General features: G+C 39.0%; 1 protein-coding gene across 1 annotated transcript in view; it reads left to right on the top strand.

Annotated features, from left to right (window-relative positions):
* LOC140718863 (NAD(P) transhydrogenase, mitochondrial-like) overlaps positions 1 to 18322 on the top strand; it is a 71339-nt gene that overhangs the window by 21552 nt on the left and 31465 nt on the right. The window contains exons 4-14 of the mRNA XM_073033104.1: positions 617 to 834; positions 2411 to 2498; positions 5124 to 5212; positions 6785 to 6972; positions 8409 to 8542; positions 8636 to 8827; positions 10590 to 10743; positions 11598 to 11759; positions 13904 to 14014; positions 14728 to 14873; positions 16419 to 16614. Of these exons, the coding sequence (XP_072889205.1) occupies positions 617 to 834; positions 2411 to 2498; positions 5124 to 5212; positions 6785 to 6972; positions 8409 to 8542; positions 8636 to 8827; positions 10590 to 10743; positions 11598 to 11759; positions 13904 to 14014; positions 14728 to 14873; positions 16419 to 16614 (1678 nt within the window). The remainder of the gene's footprint in view (positions 1 to 616; positions 835 to 2410; positions 2499 to 5123; positions 5213 to 6784; positions 6973 to 8408; positions 8543 to 8635; positions 8828 to 10589; positions 10744 to 11597; positions 11760 to 13903; positions 14015 to 14727; positions 14874 to 16418; positions 16615 to 18322) is intronic.

Genomic DNA, 18322 nt, shown 5'->3' with positions numbered 1-18322 from the left:
TCACATATTTGTGCAGTTCTGCAGTTGTAGTTTGTTGTCCACACCTGCTCAGGGCTGTGCAGATTTCCTGTTATTCGCACTGGGGGGCAGTTTGACATTCTATAACTCAGCATGAACATTTCCTCACATTTCCTTGCTGCAGTTTTGCTTATTACACTCTGACCAGACCAGCACTCCCTGCACTTTTGTGGTAGTTGGGAAATTTAGGTCACTATCCCAGGTTAAGCAACTCCATGTTTGCTCTGGTATTTTTTTTTTAACATTAATGTATTTCGCTAGAATTTTTAGAAGATTGATTATTTGTCTCTGACAATACAGACATGGCTTGTATTTGAGCTGATTAGCTAGGGTATGGAAGGGTATGTGAGGGTTGCTTATCTGGATTTCTGGGGATCAACTTGTTACTTGCAGTGGGCTGGTTCTATGATCTACACAGCCTCCCTGCTCAGAAGCCAGCTTCAGGTCACCCCATGCATTAGATATTCACAACATTAAAAATATTGTAAAGCCAAATTTCTGTTGGTTCCCACAAGATGTTTTAACCAAGATCATTTATCATTTCAATTCTGTTTCTCATTGTTTATCTGTTGTTATGATTTCAATTTTTTTTTTGCAGGTCAGGGCTCCTGTTTTCAATGAGACCTTGGGAGCACATGAAGCAGACCTGCTAAAGGAGAAATCTACTCTTGTCAGTTTCATTTATCCTGCTCAGAACGCTGAACTAATGGATAAACTTGCTCAGCGAAAGGCCTCTGTCCTGGCTATGGACCAGGTTCCTCGCGTTACCATAGCACAGGGTTATGATGCCCTTAGTTCCATGGCTAACATCGCAGGGTATGATGGACCTTTGCTTTGTTTTAAAAGAAAATGGGATTTAGACACCTAGTTTGTGTATTTCCTCTTACTAATGCTTGCCTCTGTGATCAGATCAAAACAGATCTTGAAGGGAAGAAATTTAATATGACTACAGAAGAAATAAAGACTTAGGCTGAGCCACAACAATGGAAGTGCAATAAAGATAGATGCATGGTTTTGGACATTGGAGGAAAATATCTTTAGAGACACACTGTGTGAATGGTGGTAATCTAGTAGGCAGCAAGACTGAAAGGGGAGTGATAGTTGATTCAATATGTTCAATTCTCTGCTATTGTCATAAGAGGCAACAAAGCAAACATGGCAACAGTGATCATTAAATCATTGAAGTATAGTCCATTGTGCTGATCTTTTCTTAATTAATGATGTGTTCAGTTTTATATACCAAGTTCTGGATTTGATATCTAATCATTTTAAAACAGTGGAGAGAAGGGTCATGGGGTTGTAGTGTAGTTTAACTAAGAAAATTTTGCATTCAGCCTTGGAAGGAGCAAAGAAGACCATATTGAACTCTAAACAAAATATGGGAAAAAGTGCAAAACATTTCAGGTGACACAAAATAGTTAATGGAGCTGGTGCCTCACAGTGCACGAGATCTGGGTTTAATATTAACCTCAGGCGTAGTGTTTGAAATTTGCATATTCTTCGTGTGACTGAAATTGGTTTCAACCATGTACTCCTGTTTCTTCCCACATCCCAGTGATGTGCAGGTTGGTGTGGTAATTAGGTATTTTAAATTTCCCCTAGTGCAGCGGTGGGTGGAAGAAGCAGGTGAAGGTTGATGAAGATGTGGGGAGAATAACAAAAAAAATGGATGATTGATTGTTGGTCTGGACTTGGTGGGTTAAAGAGCTAGTTTCTGTGCTATCTCTCTGACTGGCTATAAACATTGTTTGATATTAAAGAACAATTTAGAAAAAAGGGGACATATGCACATTATTAATCAAGTTAATGACCAAATTAAGATTAGTCTTCAGAAAGTGGTCTGGTATGATAGTGAGCAAGAGTTCTGGAAAAATTTTGAAAGCTTGAACTGTCAATGCTTTGTGAGGAGGAGATCTGTAATGGATCCTAACTCATAACAGACTGATGTCAGCTCTAAAGGATGGTGGTTTTACGCAGAAGCTGCCTAAGTTGGCATTGTTTTCTTCGGCATTAAAGGGGCACAGGGGTACAAAACTGAAAGTAAGATAAGCAAGGTTATCAGCAAGTACCTACTTTGCTGAATATTTAGCTGTCAAAGGCTTGGGTTAATTGGGAAGAGGATTAGATAGAATCCCATGGTTGTGAGACCTAGGACATACCTCTGGCAAAAGCCCAGAGATGGACATTGGTGGTGGTGTGTCGAGCTCAACCTGCATGTTTCCCAGACCTAGAGCTAGGAAGGCAAGTAACCACTTCTCACCAACATGGGCACAGTTGCCTCAGTGTTCTTGTTTAAGTCCACAAACTTTTCTGTCCCTTTGTTTAATTATGGTGTGGTTAACCAATGCATGTTCTTAAGTGAATGTTAAATTTTCTAATTTTTTTCTTTCAGGTACAAGTCTGTTGTATTGGCAGCAAACCATTTTGGTAGATTTTTCACAGGTCAGATAACAGCTGCTGGGAAAGTACCTCCAGCAAAGGTAAGAATCATTTGTGGAATAGTGGTGTGAAATTTATAATTCTGTACGACCATACTTCTAATGCTGATTTGCTACAAATCTGGGCTAACTATGGATTCTCCTCAGATATGTAGAATTGAGCATTTCCAGCGGAGAATCTAATTTAAGCAAAACACACAGATCCTATTACTTGATATTACCTTGCCCTATGCTGGTTAGCAGCAGTGAAAAGTGCTATGCATTTTTTTGCATAGGTCAGGGTTTAGTTGTCCCATATGTCCGGGATATGGCCAGCCCAAATTATGCCCTTGAGCAGACTTAAGGCATATCGTAAATTTTTGGGCAATTTCAAGAGGAAACGGTTGCAGTAAGAAAGCTAAATGAAATATTAAGGTTTAAGCATTCTAGAACAAATCTGTACAAATTGTGAACCTGCTGTTCCTATCTCATGTTGGATGCTCATCAGACTTGGGACTGGTTATTACTTCGATGAACTTAGTGCCTAAAGATTGATTTTTGACTTTGATTCTGGGAATTGAATCCTATTAATGAAGGCAATGGAGATGGATTTGTATAGTACAAACCTTGGCATAATTTGGAAAATATTCTTTGTAGTTTGCAAGCTTGGAATTGTCAGATGTGTGATGATGTCTTGTTCAGCTGAAGTTCCTGAGATATGCAACAAGTTGATCTATGAAGGCAGGTTAAGTGTCAAAGACAATTTCTTGTTTAAACCTTAACCTAAGACTGACATGTTTCTCACTCTTTCAGATTCTGTGAAGTTTTCTTTATACCTTTAAGCATTTTAGGCATTGATTGTGCATTTCAAACATTACCCTATCTCTACTGAAGATTTGAGGAAATGGGATAGTTTATTAGATATGTTAGATAGTTCATTAGTTTACAATAGGATACAGCCTCAGAATAGAAGAATGACCTTTTAGAACAGAGATGAGGAATTTTTTTAGCTAGAGTGGTGAACCTGTGGAATTCTTTGCCACAGGCAACAGTGGAGGCCAAGTCTTTATGTATATTTAAGGCAGAGGTTGATAGATTCTTGACTGGTCAGGGCATGAAGGGATATGGAGAGAAGACGAGTGATTGGGGCTGAGAGGAAAATTGGATCAGCCGTGATGAAATGGCCTAGCAGACTCGATGGACCAAATGGCCTAATTCTGCTCCTATATCTTATTTTCTTATAATAATTAAATATTTTGTTAACAAGTTGTGGAGTTTCCAACGTTTGTTCCAGGCTATGTATGTATTTACATGGAAATAATTAACCAGGTTCAATGACATAAAACAGCATGCAACTTATGTTTTGGGGTCACTTTTGCAAAATAAATTTGTTCATCTTCAACCTGTGAACAGACCGAGACACTTAGGGGAATTGAGGCCTGCTCTTGTGTCAGGGAACATACACAAACAAAATGCAAAGGGAACTCAGCAGGTCAGGCAGCATCTATAGAGAGGAATAAACAACCGATGTTTTAGGCTGAGACCATTCATCCTGATGCTGTTGAAACTACAGAATTCCTCCAGGTTACTCTGGATTTCCAGCACCTGCGAATCTGTTATACTTTGTGAAAGGGAGCCTATTTTCCATAGTGTTCAATTCCCAGCCTTGCCACTTCTGACCGTTTGTTTTGCCCTCAATCCATTCCCGGGCATTCACTCGACATTGGACATGGCGAGGTGTTGTCTAGGGATAGGTTTGAAGGGGGGTGGGGGTGTTTAACAAAACAAGTTTAGTGCATCTTTTTGGGTACTGAAAGGGTTCCCTGCCTTTTGCGAATTTCTACCAGATCGCAGAATCTTGCCTTCATGCATAAGTACTCCCCAGGTTCCAAGTACTTGACTTATTATTTTACAGCTTGTACGTACAAACCAACATTTGGAATACCAGTGAGGTGGATTTGCCAGCTGTCGTGGAGCTGCAGGCTTCTCCTGCTGTGTGGGAACTCGCATCACGCCAATATCAGAATGGTTGAATTAAACACCCCAGTGGTGTAACTGTACATTTCCCTTGGATGGCTTATGTTTTTCCATTTAGAGAGGCTGCATTTCCTACTTATGAACAATTCAGTTTATGAACAGTAATCAGAGATAGAATCATGTCATAGATCATCTATGGAAAAGAGCAAACAGTCGGCATTTCAGGCCAAGGCTCTTCATCAGGTCCTGATTAGGTGTTTCGGTACCAAAGCATTGACTATTTGCTCTCTTCCATCGAGGTTGCCGAACCTGCCAAGTTCCTCCAGCACTTTGTGTCGGTTGTTTTGGATTTCCAGCATCTTCAGATTTTCTGGTGTTTGGAATCTTGTCATGATCTGGTGAGGACCTATAGTTCCCCTAAAATGAAGGCCCCTTGACTCTGTTGTTATCTTAGAAGATCTTTTCTGTTCCATTTCCATGGCTTTGGTATATATTCCCGAGTATGGAAACCATAAGAGGCAACTATAGTAGATCTGTGGACTAGGACTGATTTGTTATAGTGTTAAGCCGCACACGCAAAATGCTGGAGGAACTCAGCAAGTCAGTCAGCATCTATAGAAATAAATAGATAGTCAACTACAATGTTGACTGTACCAATTATAATTGCTGATTTTCTTATTTTCTATGATTCCTTCTCATTTCTAACACAAGGTCTTGGTTATTGGAGGTGGTGTTGCTGGTTTGGCAGCTGCTGGTGCTGCAAAATCATTGGGAGCCATTGTTCGAGGTTTTGACACGAGGTATGTTAACTATTTAACAGAGAGTATGTTTTCTTTCCTATTGAAACCTGTACTACATAAAGAGTAAGAACTTGTAAATCCATGACAGAAAGTATGATCATTGTGGTAAGAATGTTTTGAATTTAAGCAACAAATAATCCATTGGAGGAACTCTGTGGTTCAAGTAGCATCTGTGGGGAGGAATAATGAATTGTTAACATTTGGGTCAAAGTTGATTGTTTGTTACTCCATATTCTGGCATCTATGCGTGAACAAACTGTTCAGTAGAAAGGACATGAGTTCAGCCAGTATTTGTTCAGCTACTGTGCAAGTGAGACTAGTATTAAATTCTTCTCAATAGCAGAACTGAATGCAGAAGTCAGTGTAACTAAGTGACATTGTTTTCTTAATTGTATTATTTAATTGTATTTATATTTGCATTTGCACACTTTGTTGTTCATCCTGTTTATAGTTACAGTAGGTTTCAATAGGTACATATAATGTCGGAGAAATGTATACAATATACATCCTGAAATTCTTTTTCTTTGCAAACATCCACAAAAACAGAAGAGTGACCCAAAGAATGAATGACATTTAAAATCCCGTACACAAGCAGATCAAGGTAATGCCCCCCCACTCCCCCAATAGCAAAAACGCATCAGCACCCTCTACTGAGCACTCAAGCGTGCAGCAAGCATCAGTAAAGACAGAGACTTGCAGTACCCCAAAAACTACTCGTTCATCCGGTAATTTGACATAACATAGACTCTCTCTCTCTTCCTCCTAATAAGGGAAAAAGAGGTGTCCCCATTTCACAGCGAGAGGAGAGACATAACAAATAACTTGCTGATTTTTAATGTTAAAAGTCTGTTACGTCACTTTTTATGAGCTCTGCATCCAGAGAGTCGGACCTAAAAAGGCTCAGCTCTTCGGACACACAACCGCTGGTAGCTAACCCACTGCTCCCGATGTTCGGCGTTCTCCCGTGATGCTTCAGTTAGGGGCACCGGCCTAGAATCAGTATGTGCTCAGGTCCACGAAATTTCGGAACCCTGAAGACGCACTCGTCTTCCAGGCTGCGTCCTTGGGATATCAAAAAGTGGCTGGTCATGAAGTCCTGAGAGCGGGTCCTATTCCTGCAAAGAACCAAAGTCAGGGAGTAACTCCAGGTCAGGGTCTGCAAAAGAACCTTGAAAAGGAAAAAAGAGATATCAAAGCTAGAACGCTTGCACAAAAAGTATCTCAGGGTTGTACATGGTGACATGTTTGTACTCTGATAATAAATTTTACTTTGAACTCTAGTTGGGAGCACCAAATGTCAAATCTTAGTTAATCTAATTATCCAATAAAATCAGCTTAGAAAATATTTTTGGATAATAGTTAAAAACAGTTGGATTTGAAATTTTGAATCAAGATTTCAATGGTAGGTTTGAGAGGATGGCTAGAGGGTGTTATACTACTCATTAGTGTGAGGTCATCACTAATGTTCCAATCACGAATTACATCCATGTTTCCAATCATTCTTGAAGATGACCAATGATGTTTTAAAACCAGTTAACCTAAGACAGTCCCTTTTGCATAATTATTGTATAGAGTTGCAGCTCTGGAGCAATTTAAATCTTTTGGAGCAGAGCCTCTTTATGTTGATGTGGAAGAATCTGGCGAAGGGACTGGTGGATATGCTAAGGAGATGTCCAAAGAATTTATTGAAGCAGAGATGGCACTGTTTGCTAAACAGTGTAAGGAAGTGGATATTATCATTACTACAGCACTTATTCCAGGTAATTACAGTTTTGAAACTCAAAATATTAAATGATATGTATGCAACTCACTGAGAAGCTTAACATTCTACACACAAAATTTATTTGAGAGTGTGTTTTGCCAAAAGATGCGTGGATCATATTTCAATTGCACACATCAAAGCCTAGCTTTAACAGGCAAGGTATTTATCATTCATCTCCCACCTTTGCGAAGTTGGTACACTTCTGTTGATTGCATTGGCTTGGCAAGGACTAAGGTTCTATAATAAAACCTAGGTATGTTGAAGATGTTGTCATTGCTATTGGAAAAAGTTGATGGGAATTTAGAGAGAGGAAAATGGGACACGTGTAGGATTGTGTAGTGGATTCTTAGTATTCAGCATGAACTCAGTGTTTCAAAGAGCTTGATTCTATAATGTATGGCAGAATCTATTATTAATGCAGGCAGCATCATGCCAATTTCCAGTGCCACAGTGATCATATACCTTTCCAATACTCTCTGCCAAGCAATAAAGAATGGGATCTCAGTGAAGTGTCCAGAGACTTCCAGATTCAAGGAAAAGTAACCTAATTTGAACCTAGCTATGCCTCACAAGCCCACATTGGGTTAGGACTGGGGCAGCTTTGGAATAAAACTGTATATCACTGGGCCTGCATCAAATTGGGTGGGACTGTCAGCCACCATTCTTTTTAAGTAAACCCAATTGCACTTGAGGGCCGAGGACTGCACTTCAGAAGTTTGATAAACAAACATGAAGGCTAAGGGGTCGCAACAATCCTCCTCCAGCTGTGATTGCGGGCTGGGATAGGATTCTTGGCAAGGATCGGGTCAGGTTATAAAACAAAATTATAGGTTGTGTGGTTGGGTTTGGACTGGGTGAGGTTTGATTGGATTCTGGCCTAGTACTCAATTAGAAACCAAACTGACCTCTAATCATCAGGATGGGCATCATCTACCGAAACGAATAAACAGTCGACATTCCAGGCTGAGACGATTCATCAGGATGTCAACTCTTTATTCCTCTCCTTACCTGCTGAGTTCCTCCAACATTTGGTGTGAGTTGCTCTGGATTTCCAGCATCTGCAGAATCTCCTGTGTTTATGACCACTAAGTGTAATAATGAGACTTTACTTTGAAGACGAGATGCAATGCAAGAAGAAACACATCTCAGCAAGAATTGATTGAAGCAATAGAGCAGAATATCTAATTGTTTCCAAAATGTGGACAATGAAGAGCATGAAATGTAAATGTAGCTGGGTTTTGTTAAAACTATTGGTTTGTTTGCAATAGAATAGGACAGATTTGTACTTCGAGACGTTAGGACACGTTGGGCCAAGGGCCTGACCAGTGCATTAGCACTTTATATTAAGACACAAAGTACTGTTTCCCAAATCCAGCAAAAGGAAAACCAACCAATTAATGTTTTCCTAATACTATTTGACACGTGGGCTTACAGGGAGACGGGCGCCAGTCCTTATCACCAAGGAGATGGTAGAAACAATGAAGGATGGTTCCGTGATCGTTGATCTTGCAGCTGAAGCTGGTGGAAATGTAGCTACGACAAAGCCTGAAGAGGTGTATGTTCATAAGGTTAGTAATTGAAAAGTCATTTAAAAGAGTTTTATTTTGTTAATTGTTTTCAGTAAACTTCAGCTTTGTTAACCCTGTTCTCTGATCTGTTAGGGAGTGACCCACATAGGCTACACAGACCTGCCGAGTAGATTGGCCACACAGGCCAGTAGCCTGTACTCAAACAATGTCCTGAAGTTGTTGAAGGCAATAAGTGCTGACAAGGAATACTTCTACTTTGAGCCCAAGGATGAATTTAATTATGGTACAGTTGACCATGTTATCAGAGGCACTCTGGTAATGCAGGTGGGTTTTCCTGATGTGTATAGGTTTGACAGAATTATTAAAAGATTCAAAATGTGGTATATAAATATATTTTGTTACTATATATAATTGCTTGTTAAGCAATAAATTAAACTTGCATTTAGTTTAATTTTTTTTCTAAATCTGAGGTTGAATTAGTGTGATATTGGTGTAAGAATATTAAATGGGCTGTACTATTACAGATTTGTACTTCTCTGCTGGCCTAGAGAACCTCTGTATCAATTCATTCTCAGGGTCAGCTCTTATTTAAATGATGCCTTTCCCTTTCGAATCTAATTTCAGTTCTTCATCTTCTAAAATCAGAGGAATGTGAACTCAGGAGTGAGGGATAACAGACATGGTATTGAATTAAATATATTTTAGGGTGCAAGCCTATAAGTGAGCATTTTAATTAGTTGAACCAAGAATGAAGCTGCTGCTTTTATAGCAGATGTCCATTTTATTTTATCACAAAAAATGTGTCAAATCACCCAATGACATGAAGCAATCTCATATGGATGACTAACAGTATTGTTATTTTTCAGTTGCTTGTCTATAGATATGCAGAAGTTTACAACTTTATTAAGTGTGCAAATGATTCCATATTAGTTGCTAATAAGTAAATGGCCAGCTGATCTACATACTTCAAGTAAGAATCAATTGGATCAAAGATACCATCCACTGACCAGTCAAATTCAAAGACCGTCATCTTCCATCACTTAATACTCCCATCCAGACCTGTGCTTTGTCGACCTTGTGGCATATTAAGTTCAAAGTATATTTATTATCAAAGGACAACCCTGAGATGCATTTTCTTGCAGGCATACACAATAAATCCAAGAAACACAATAGAATCAATGGAAAACCATGCCCAGCAAGATGGACAAACCGTCAATGTGTAAAAGGCAAACTTTGCAATACAACAGAGAAAAATAAATAAATAATAAATACTGAGAACATGAGGTGAAGAGTCCTTGAAAGTGAGTCCATAGGTTCTGGGATCAGTTCAGTGATGTGGGTAGTGAAGTTATCCCCCCTAGTTCAACAGCCTGATAGTTGAGGGCTAGTAAGTGTTCCTGTACCTGGTGTTATGAGTCCTGAGGCTCCTGTAGTACCTTTCTCGTGGCAGCAGCGAGAAAAGCACCTGATCTGGGTGGTGGGGGTTCCTAATGATGGATGCTGGTATCCTGAGACGACATCTTGTGTAGATGTGCCCAGTGGTGGGAAGGGCTTTACCTGTGATAGACTGGGCTGTTAATACTACATTTTGTAGGATTTTCCATTCAAAGGCATTGATCTTTCCATACCTCAATTTGCCTATTATTCTTTTTACTTGTCCATATATTTGCATTCGATCAATTGGAGCCTCAAGTTTTTAGTTTAAACCCCATTATTGATCTTTGTAACTTCCAGCCAATGGAATGTTTGTGTTCTACTGACTCTACCTTCTCACGCTTCCTACATTCCCTTCACCCCACCATTGCCAGCTCTAGCTTCACTGTTTTGATCCTAAGTCTGGAATTTCCTCTCTTTGTTTGTCACCCTTGATAAAACTTGTTCTGAACAAGTTTGTAAGGCCTTTGCTTCCATCAACTTATTGACAAATGGTAAACTCATGTTAATGAAAATTACTTTGGTTTGAACTAATTGTTGATTTTGACCAAATAAGACTTTAGATGTGGATTAAAGGTGAGACTAATTAATGACGCATTTGTAAAAGTGAAGGAATTGTGAAGATCTAACATTTTCTACATTTTGCACACAGGAAGGCAAAAACCTGTTTCCCGCACCCCAGCCTTTAAATGTTCCAGAGACTGGACCTGTTAAACAAAAATCTGTTACAGACATTGAAGCAGAAAAGCAGGCCAAGGCTTCTCCTTTCGCAACGACGATGACCTCTGCCAGTGTCTATACAGCAGGTAAAGGAAAGAACATAAAATACTATTCAATGTTAATTAGTCCATGGGTTTTAATGTTAGTTAGACCTTGCCATTGTGGATAAAGGCCGGACTGAAATGTACCTGCTTGGCAAGGACACTATAAAGTAATGTAATTAGCCTCAAAGTCTAAGAACTATTATGTGACTGAGGAAATTTTGTTGTTTTGATAGATTATGTGTTATTGGCAATTCTCCATCTTCCAGGAACACGCAAGAGTACATAAGGGATTGAAGTTATAAGCGTGCAGATAGAGCTTTCATATGTTCATTATAAATAGGAGCCGGAATAAGCCATCTGGTCTGTTGAACCTGCTCTGCCATTCAATAAGATCATGGCTGAACTGACAATGACTCAACTCCACCAATCTGCTTTTCCCCTTAATCCTTGATTCTCTTGCGATGCAAAAATCTAACTGTGTATTAGATACATTTAATGAGGCTCACAGTTTTTATTTGTGTTGGTGTTCTTGAATGAACTCCAATTTAAGCATAGAACAGGCTGAGAAGCTTCTGAGAATGTGTATTTTCAGAGTAATATGGCATTGAACCATATCTCTTCACACAGATGTACTCTTTAATCATTTGATGTTGTGCTAAACTCCTATTTGATTCTCGCATTATTTAAAGTAATTTCTATTATCAGCTTTATTGAACAAAACTGCATTCAATAACACTGTCTTAATAACTCTGCACATAAAGAGTTGATGTGTTTTCTCTTAAGTTATTATGTTACTATTATCACTAAGAAAACGTGATGTTCGTAATCAAGTACCTATAATAAACTGTGATTAATGTAGTATAACAAGAATAAAGCTAACTAATGTTGACTCGCAGGTTTGGCTGGAACATTGGGATTAGGAATAAGCTCTCCAAATGCTGCTTTTACTCAGATGGTCACAACGTTTGGCCTAGCAGGCATAGTAGGCTATCACACTGTGTGGGGTGTTACTCCAGCTCTCCACTCACCACTGATGTCAGTAACGAATGCTATCTCGGGTAAGTATTTCATGAAGTAAAATACAGTGTATTTGTAGTTTTTTTTAATGATATATTCCGTAGGGCCTTAAGTTGGACTGTGAAGCCCAGAAAATTGGGAGAAGTGTTAACAAGATGAATCTAATTGTGAATAATAATTTTTTTAAGTGTTTGTATAAATGAATTTCAGTTGGCACATCTGTTTCTAAGGACTTAATTGCATTTACCCTTTTTCTGAAGTTACATAAAAACCATTCCGATCTGTCCTTTGAGTTGAGGTGTGCAGTAGGGATTGTACACAACCTAGGAGGACTATATGTAATTCTGATGACTGCATGATAGGAGAATTGTGACTACATTGGGCAGGGTGACCAGGAGATTTGCAAAGATGTTGACATTACCAGGAAGTTGTAGCTATGAAGAAAGTTGGAGAAGCTGAGGGGAGACTTTATTCAGGACTCTCATAATTTTATACATAATCAGTAGAGTAAGTGGGAAGGACCTACTTGAGGTCAAAAACCAGCGCCGTAGACTTTTAGTAATTGTTGACAGGGGAGATGCAGAAAAACTGGGGGTCTGGAAGTCAGCCCAGAAAGCATAGCAAAGGCCTTCATTACATATTTAGCCAGAACTTGGATAACTGAGGTTTGTATGGAGTACTGGAACATGAGGATTGGGCTAGTTAGTTCTTTCTTGACTGGCATCAATTCAGTGGGCTGAGTGGCCTCCACAATGTTGCATGCTGTTAAGTGTTAATGGTTGCTTTTGAAACTCCGCTGCTGTCCATCCTCCACTGCAGTGAGAATCAGATAGTTGCACAGTTAAGTACTGTGCACTGTTGGTCCCGAGAGGTGTGGGTAGCATATCTGCTTCCTCTTTGTATTTGGGCTTGGGGGAAGCATGTAAGTACTCTTCCTGATCTAGACTCAGGTTCCTGCTGATTGCTGCTCTCACCAGTGGGGCAGGTTAATACCTGGAAACTGATAGTAAACTGTAATTGCCATGATTAAATTCCTAGGAGATTTTTTTGGAAAGATGATTTAAGCGGATGCCATAACGTCCTTGGCTTCCATTGGCACCAATGGTATTCAGATACCAGGATATTTGCAACTCTACAAATCTCTAGTGAGACCGCACTTAGAGTATTGTGTTCAATTCTGGTCACCTCATTATAGGAAGGATGTGGAAGCTATGGAGAGGGTGCAGAGGAGATTTACCAGGATGTTGCCTGGATTGGAGAACAAGTCATATGAAGCAAGGTTAGCAGAGCTGGGACTTTTCTCTTTGGAGCGTAGAAGAACGAGAGGGGACTTGATAGAGGTCTACAAGATTTTGAGAGGCATAGATAGGGTGGATAGTCAGTACCTGTTTCCCAGGGCAACAATAGCAAACACCAGAGGGCATATGTACAAAATTAAGGGAGGGAAGTTTAGGGGAGACATCAGGGGTAAGTTTTTTTACACAGAGGGTTGTGAGTGCCTGGAATGACTTGCCAGGGATGGTGGTGGAGGCTAAAACATTAGGGGTATTTATGAGCCTCTTGGACAGACACATGAATGAAAGAAAAATGGAAGGTTATGGGGTAGTGTGGGTTCAGTACTTTTTTAAAGGATTATATGGGTCGGCACAACATGGAGGGCTGAAGGGACTGTACTATGCTGTAATGTTCAATGGTTCTATGATATCCACCGGAAAGTTTCTTGCCTGTGCCTCGTCTCTGATTTGATACCGGTGGGATGTTAGAATGAATTTCCATCTGGCCATTCTAGATGTGCTAGCATGAGCATAAATAACAGGTCCAGTATGTCTCCAGTTGCGGTACCTATGTGGATAATGTGTACTGGAAACTGATATTTTCTATTGGTCAAGCAGATTGTCGTCAGTAAATAAATGGAACCAAGTTTTCTTCCTTTGTTTAGAGAGATGTGTGTTCAGTTTCTGATAGGATGTGACCAGAGGGACTGGATATCTAGGTGCTTCCCCACAAGACATCTCAGTAGGAGAAAATGAAGCTCTTTTTCTTTTCCAAAGATACCATTCAGGACTTTAAACTGTGCAACCATGTTAAGTCATTTCTGGTAAAGTTACACAGAAAGAAATGATTTCTAAAAAATGTGAGCTTTCCTTCACAGTTCATAATTTGCTTTTGTGCTCCCATTTTTTAGGACTTACAGCTGTAGGTGGTCTAGTCCTAATGGGAGGAAGTTACTTGCCATCAGGTGCTCCTCAAACACTTGCCCTGTTGGCAGCATTTATATCATCGGTTAACATCGCAGGTAAGCTGTAAAAGGTGTCACTGTTAAAGACTCAGTGTAGTTCGACCAGAAAACCTGAAGTTTTGGGTGATGTATAAATCCATTTTAAATGATGAACGAGAGTGAGTCTGAGTGGTTCTTTCATTTGGAAAGCCTGTAAACTGTCTGAGACCATCCCCACTTTCAATAGAACCTTTCTTCGGAGAACAATTCAGTCTCTGTGTTTCTTTGTAGGGGTGATCCAACAGAATCTAGGAATTCCAAATTAACATCTTTCCGATATTTGTACAGTTTTTAAGTGGTTTTTTTGATAGTTTTAAAGGTTAATTTTAGTTTTCAAGCAAGAGAATTGAGACTTTACCCCAGACTGAGTACTTTACACCTTGTTCTTTCTGCACCCTTGTGTCTTTACCACTGAGCAGTTTAAGCCCCTTCTTAAAGGATCGTCATACTTGCCAACCACTGAGCAGTTTGTAAAGTTTCTTCTCAAAGGATCACCCTACTACCCATCAGGTTGGTTAAGTATAGAATACCATCTGTTGTACAACATTGACCAAATCACTTTATTTAGTGATGTTGAAGAACAATTTGTTTCAAACGTTTAGATGGCATTGCTTTAGTCATTAACTGGCAGTGAAGTTTCTTCAACCCTGCTAACTATCTCCACTTGCCAGACGCTTTATTTCACTGCAAGCAGAAGGATTAAAATTATATTTGTACATGTGCCATTTCAGGTGGTTTCCTTATTACGCAGAGGATGTTGGATATGTTCAAACGTCCCACAGATCCACCTGAATATAACTATCTCTACTTGATACCTGGAGCAGCATTTGTTGGTGGCTATGGTGCTGCTTTGGCCAGTGGATACAACATAGAGCAGGTTGAGTTTGGTTCTTTTTTGTTCATCACTTCCAGATCAACAATTCTGGCTTGTTTCTGATTGTATATTCTGTATTTTGGTTCACTGCACTTTACTTCGTAATTTAATAAAATGTGTTTCATTGTATGTAATGATGGAACAAAATTAATGATCTCCTAAAATATTCCTTTCTCTTTATTAATCGGCATTTTCATCTAGCAAGCAAGCCATTTGGGGTTTAATTTTCTGTATATGGTTTTTGGGGTTTTTTTGGTTAAATTAATTGGTATACTGTTTTTCAAACCATTCAGAGTTGACTTGTTTTAACCATTTAATGGCTGCACTGGAGTTCTTATAATAGAACTTGACATTCAGTAGTTCAGTACCGAAGAAAATGTAACTGCTTCAAAGGCCAGTCCCTTATCAGTGAGATAGTTCACGTTAGCTCACATTATTGTGAAATAGCTGCTTTTGTTCTTTATGTTATCTACCCTGATGATACAAATTGTGGTTAGACATCAAGCAAATTGAATTAAAATGCATCTGATTTCACACTTGTTTCCATTTGTTAACTCATGAAATAGAGCAGTTGGTTGTTAAAAGGAAGGAAAAATTCAAGTTACCTTTCACCAAACATCAGACATCTCTCTTAATCCCTTACTGTTTCGTGTTTTTTTGGAAGTATCATGGCTTTTCGTTTTATGATTGTTGTGCTATATGCCCGTGATTTGTTGTTCCTGTTGTGCATTGCTCAGGACTTCCTGAGGACATTGAGATGAATGAGGCTTCCCAGCAACCATCCCTCCCCCTCCATTCTAACCATTTTTTTTACAGGAGCACCATCTACCAGGGGTTCCCAACCTTGTTATGCCATAGACCCCCTACCATGAACCGAGGGGTCCATGGACCCCCAGGTTGGCAACCCTTGTTCCAGACTGTACTGACCAGTTGCATCACTGTCTGGTTCAGGAATTGCAAGGCCTCTGACCCCATCTCTACAAAAGATGGCGCGGACTTTTGGGAGGATCATCGGGGCCTCTCTTCCATCCGTCAAAGTTATTTATTAGGAACGCTACATATGCAGGGCCCTTAGCATTGTCAGTGAATCTTCCCATCTGTCCAACAATTTCTTTAACCCTTGTTCTTGGCAGTAAGAAATAATTAAACCCAAACTTTTCTGATTAGCAACAATAAACTGCTTAAGCTCAGCTAGAACACTACATGAAGATGGGTGAACAATTTTTGAAGCAGTTGTGTCATTTTAGGCTGTGCAATACTTGTGATGCTCCTGTTAAATTTAGGTGACCTGTCCAAGGTACAAGAAGCAATAAAAATGAAAAATGCTTCCATATAATGATTATTACAAGTGGCTCTACACAAAGATGGTTCTTTTTTTTATATAGTGCTAACTTTTTTGAAAGATGCTTTCAAATTATTTTCTTGTCTTTTGTTAAAACTCAATGGAGTATTTGAAGTACTAGTGTTATTAGTATGGGTAATAAATTGTCATTGTTAATGTTATATATTATTTGGGAATAATATTTTCTTTTTTTTTTGCTCTTGCAGATGATGTATCTTGGTTCGGGCCTGTGCTGTGTCGGTGCATTAGGTGGCCTTTCTGCACAGAAAACAGCCAGACTGGGAAATGCGCTGGGCATGATTGGTGTAGCTGGTGGTCTGGCTGCCACCCTGGGCGCAGTTAAACCCTCACCAGAGCTCCTCGGTCAGATGTCGACTGCCATGGCAATGGGTGGAACTATAGGTGAGATAATCGGTTGTTTATGGTGACTGCTAATGAACTTGCCTTCTGCAAAAAACCCTTCTCGGGCTTCCAGACTGGTACAGGTATCGACTTTGACCGATGTTTCGATGACAAACTCTGCCACCTTCAAGATGCTCATTTTAAATATGCTCATTTTGGGGTTGGGAGGATATGATGGCAAGTAGGAAGATAGTTGTGTGGTTAGAGGGATATTAGTTTTCCAAGTGAGGGGATATTGGTACATAAGGGTCCAACACGCCAAAAAAGGGATAATTTTGAAATAACTTAGAAAAATCAGTGGAGATGGGCGGGAGACATACTATCAAAAAATACAGAAAATTACTTTGAATAGCTTAAGCAAGATATGAAGACAAAAAGGTGCAAGAAAATACACTATTGTACATAGTTTGTGGTTTGGAGATTTGAGGTACTTGTTGGAATACCTTAAGTATTGCATTAATTAAAATAAATGAATTCTAGTTCTGAAAACTGATATGAATAATGTCCAGTCAAGGGAAATGTGAGTCAATGTTTAAGAAAGATATTTGATTGCAAGTCCTTTCATTTATTGGCAGTAGATGGTGCTATTGCTGAGAAAATGAGCATGAAATATTTTGAGTAATGTTCAGTGCGTACTCAGAATTCCACGGTTAGTTATAGTGCTGGATTTGTTTACTCACACTGAAAGTCCACCGAAAGGTAATTAAGTTGGACAAAGGGGATAACTGAAGAGCATGCTTTTCATTATGATATCCAGGACCCTTTTATGTTGTGCAAACTTTTAAATAAAATAAAGTTGCTAAAATGTGTCAACTGAGCCTGGTTTAGTTCTATGCAATTCCTTGGAAAAAGTAGTTACTTATGTTGCATCAATAGAAAATCAAGTTACACTTTTAATGTTTTCGTTCCCTCGAAAGACAAAATTGTAGGTACAGATACATTATTAATCAGTGGTTATAATTTCATATGTTATAGATAGATGAAGGATACTTAAAATACTTGGTGGTTTGGTTTTGTATGTTGGCTATACGTGAAGTGTTACAAAGTTTCGTATCAAATTGACGACAGATCAGTGTAACACTTAGTTCTTGTTAACTTATGTTCATTTGTTTAAAATCATTGATATTCTCAATTACAAAAGATAATTGTAAAACCGTGCATGATATCCTTCCCGCCATATAGGTCTACTTCAGATTTGTAGTGATTCTAGATCAGTTAAGATGTTTCCATCAGTAGGTGAAGCAGTACAAAAAGGGTATCAAATTTTATGGTAGTTGAGAAAAGGAATCTGAAGTTAAAGAGATAAAACCTACCCCAACAGCAGTGAATAGTTAAATATATTATGTTATTCCCTACTAAAATGTGAACGAATCTTGAGTTAAACTTATTTTCTTTAGATAAAAAAGATTAATATGTTGTGAAGTTGATTAACTTTACAGCAGCAATACAATGCAATACATGATAAATATAGGAAAAAACTGAATTACAGTAATTATTTATGTATATTAAATAGTTAAGTTAAAATAAGTAGTGCAAAGAACAGAAACAAATTTTTTTTAAAAGTAGTGAGCTGGTCTCACTAATTCATGGGCTCAATGTCCATTTAGAAAACGGATGGCAGCGGAAGAAGTTGTTCCTGAATCAGTGAGTGTGTGCCTTCAGGCTTCTGTACCTCCTTCCTGATTTAACAATGACAGGAGAACAGGTT

The sequence above is a fragment of the Hemitrygon akajei genome, chromosome 30 (genome assembly GCF_048418815.1).
Source record: "Hemitrygon akajei chromosome 30, sHemAka1.3, whole genome shotgun sequence".
NCBI lineage: Eukaryota > Metazoa > Chordata > Chondrichthyes > Myliobatiformes > Dasyatidae > Hemitrygon > Hemitrygon akajei.
The sequence above is the reverse complement of the archived record's forward strand: the minus strand, read 5'-3'. Positions and strand labels throughout refer to the sequence as shown.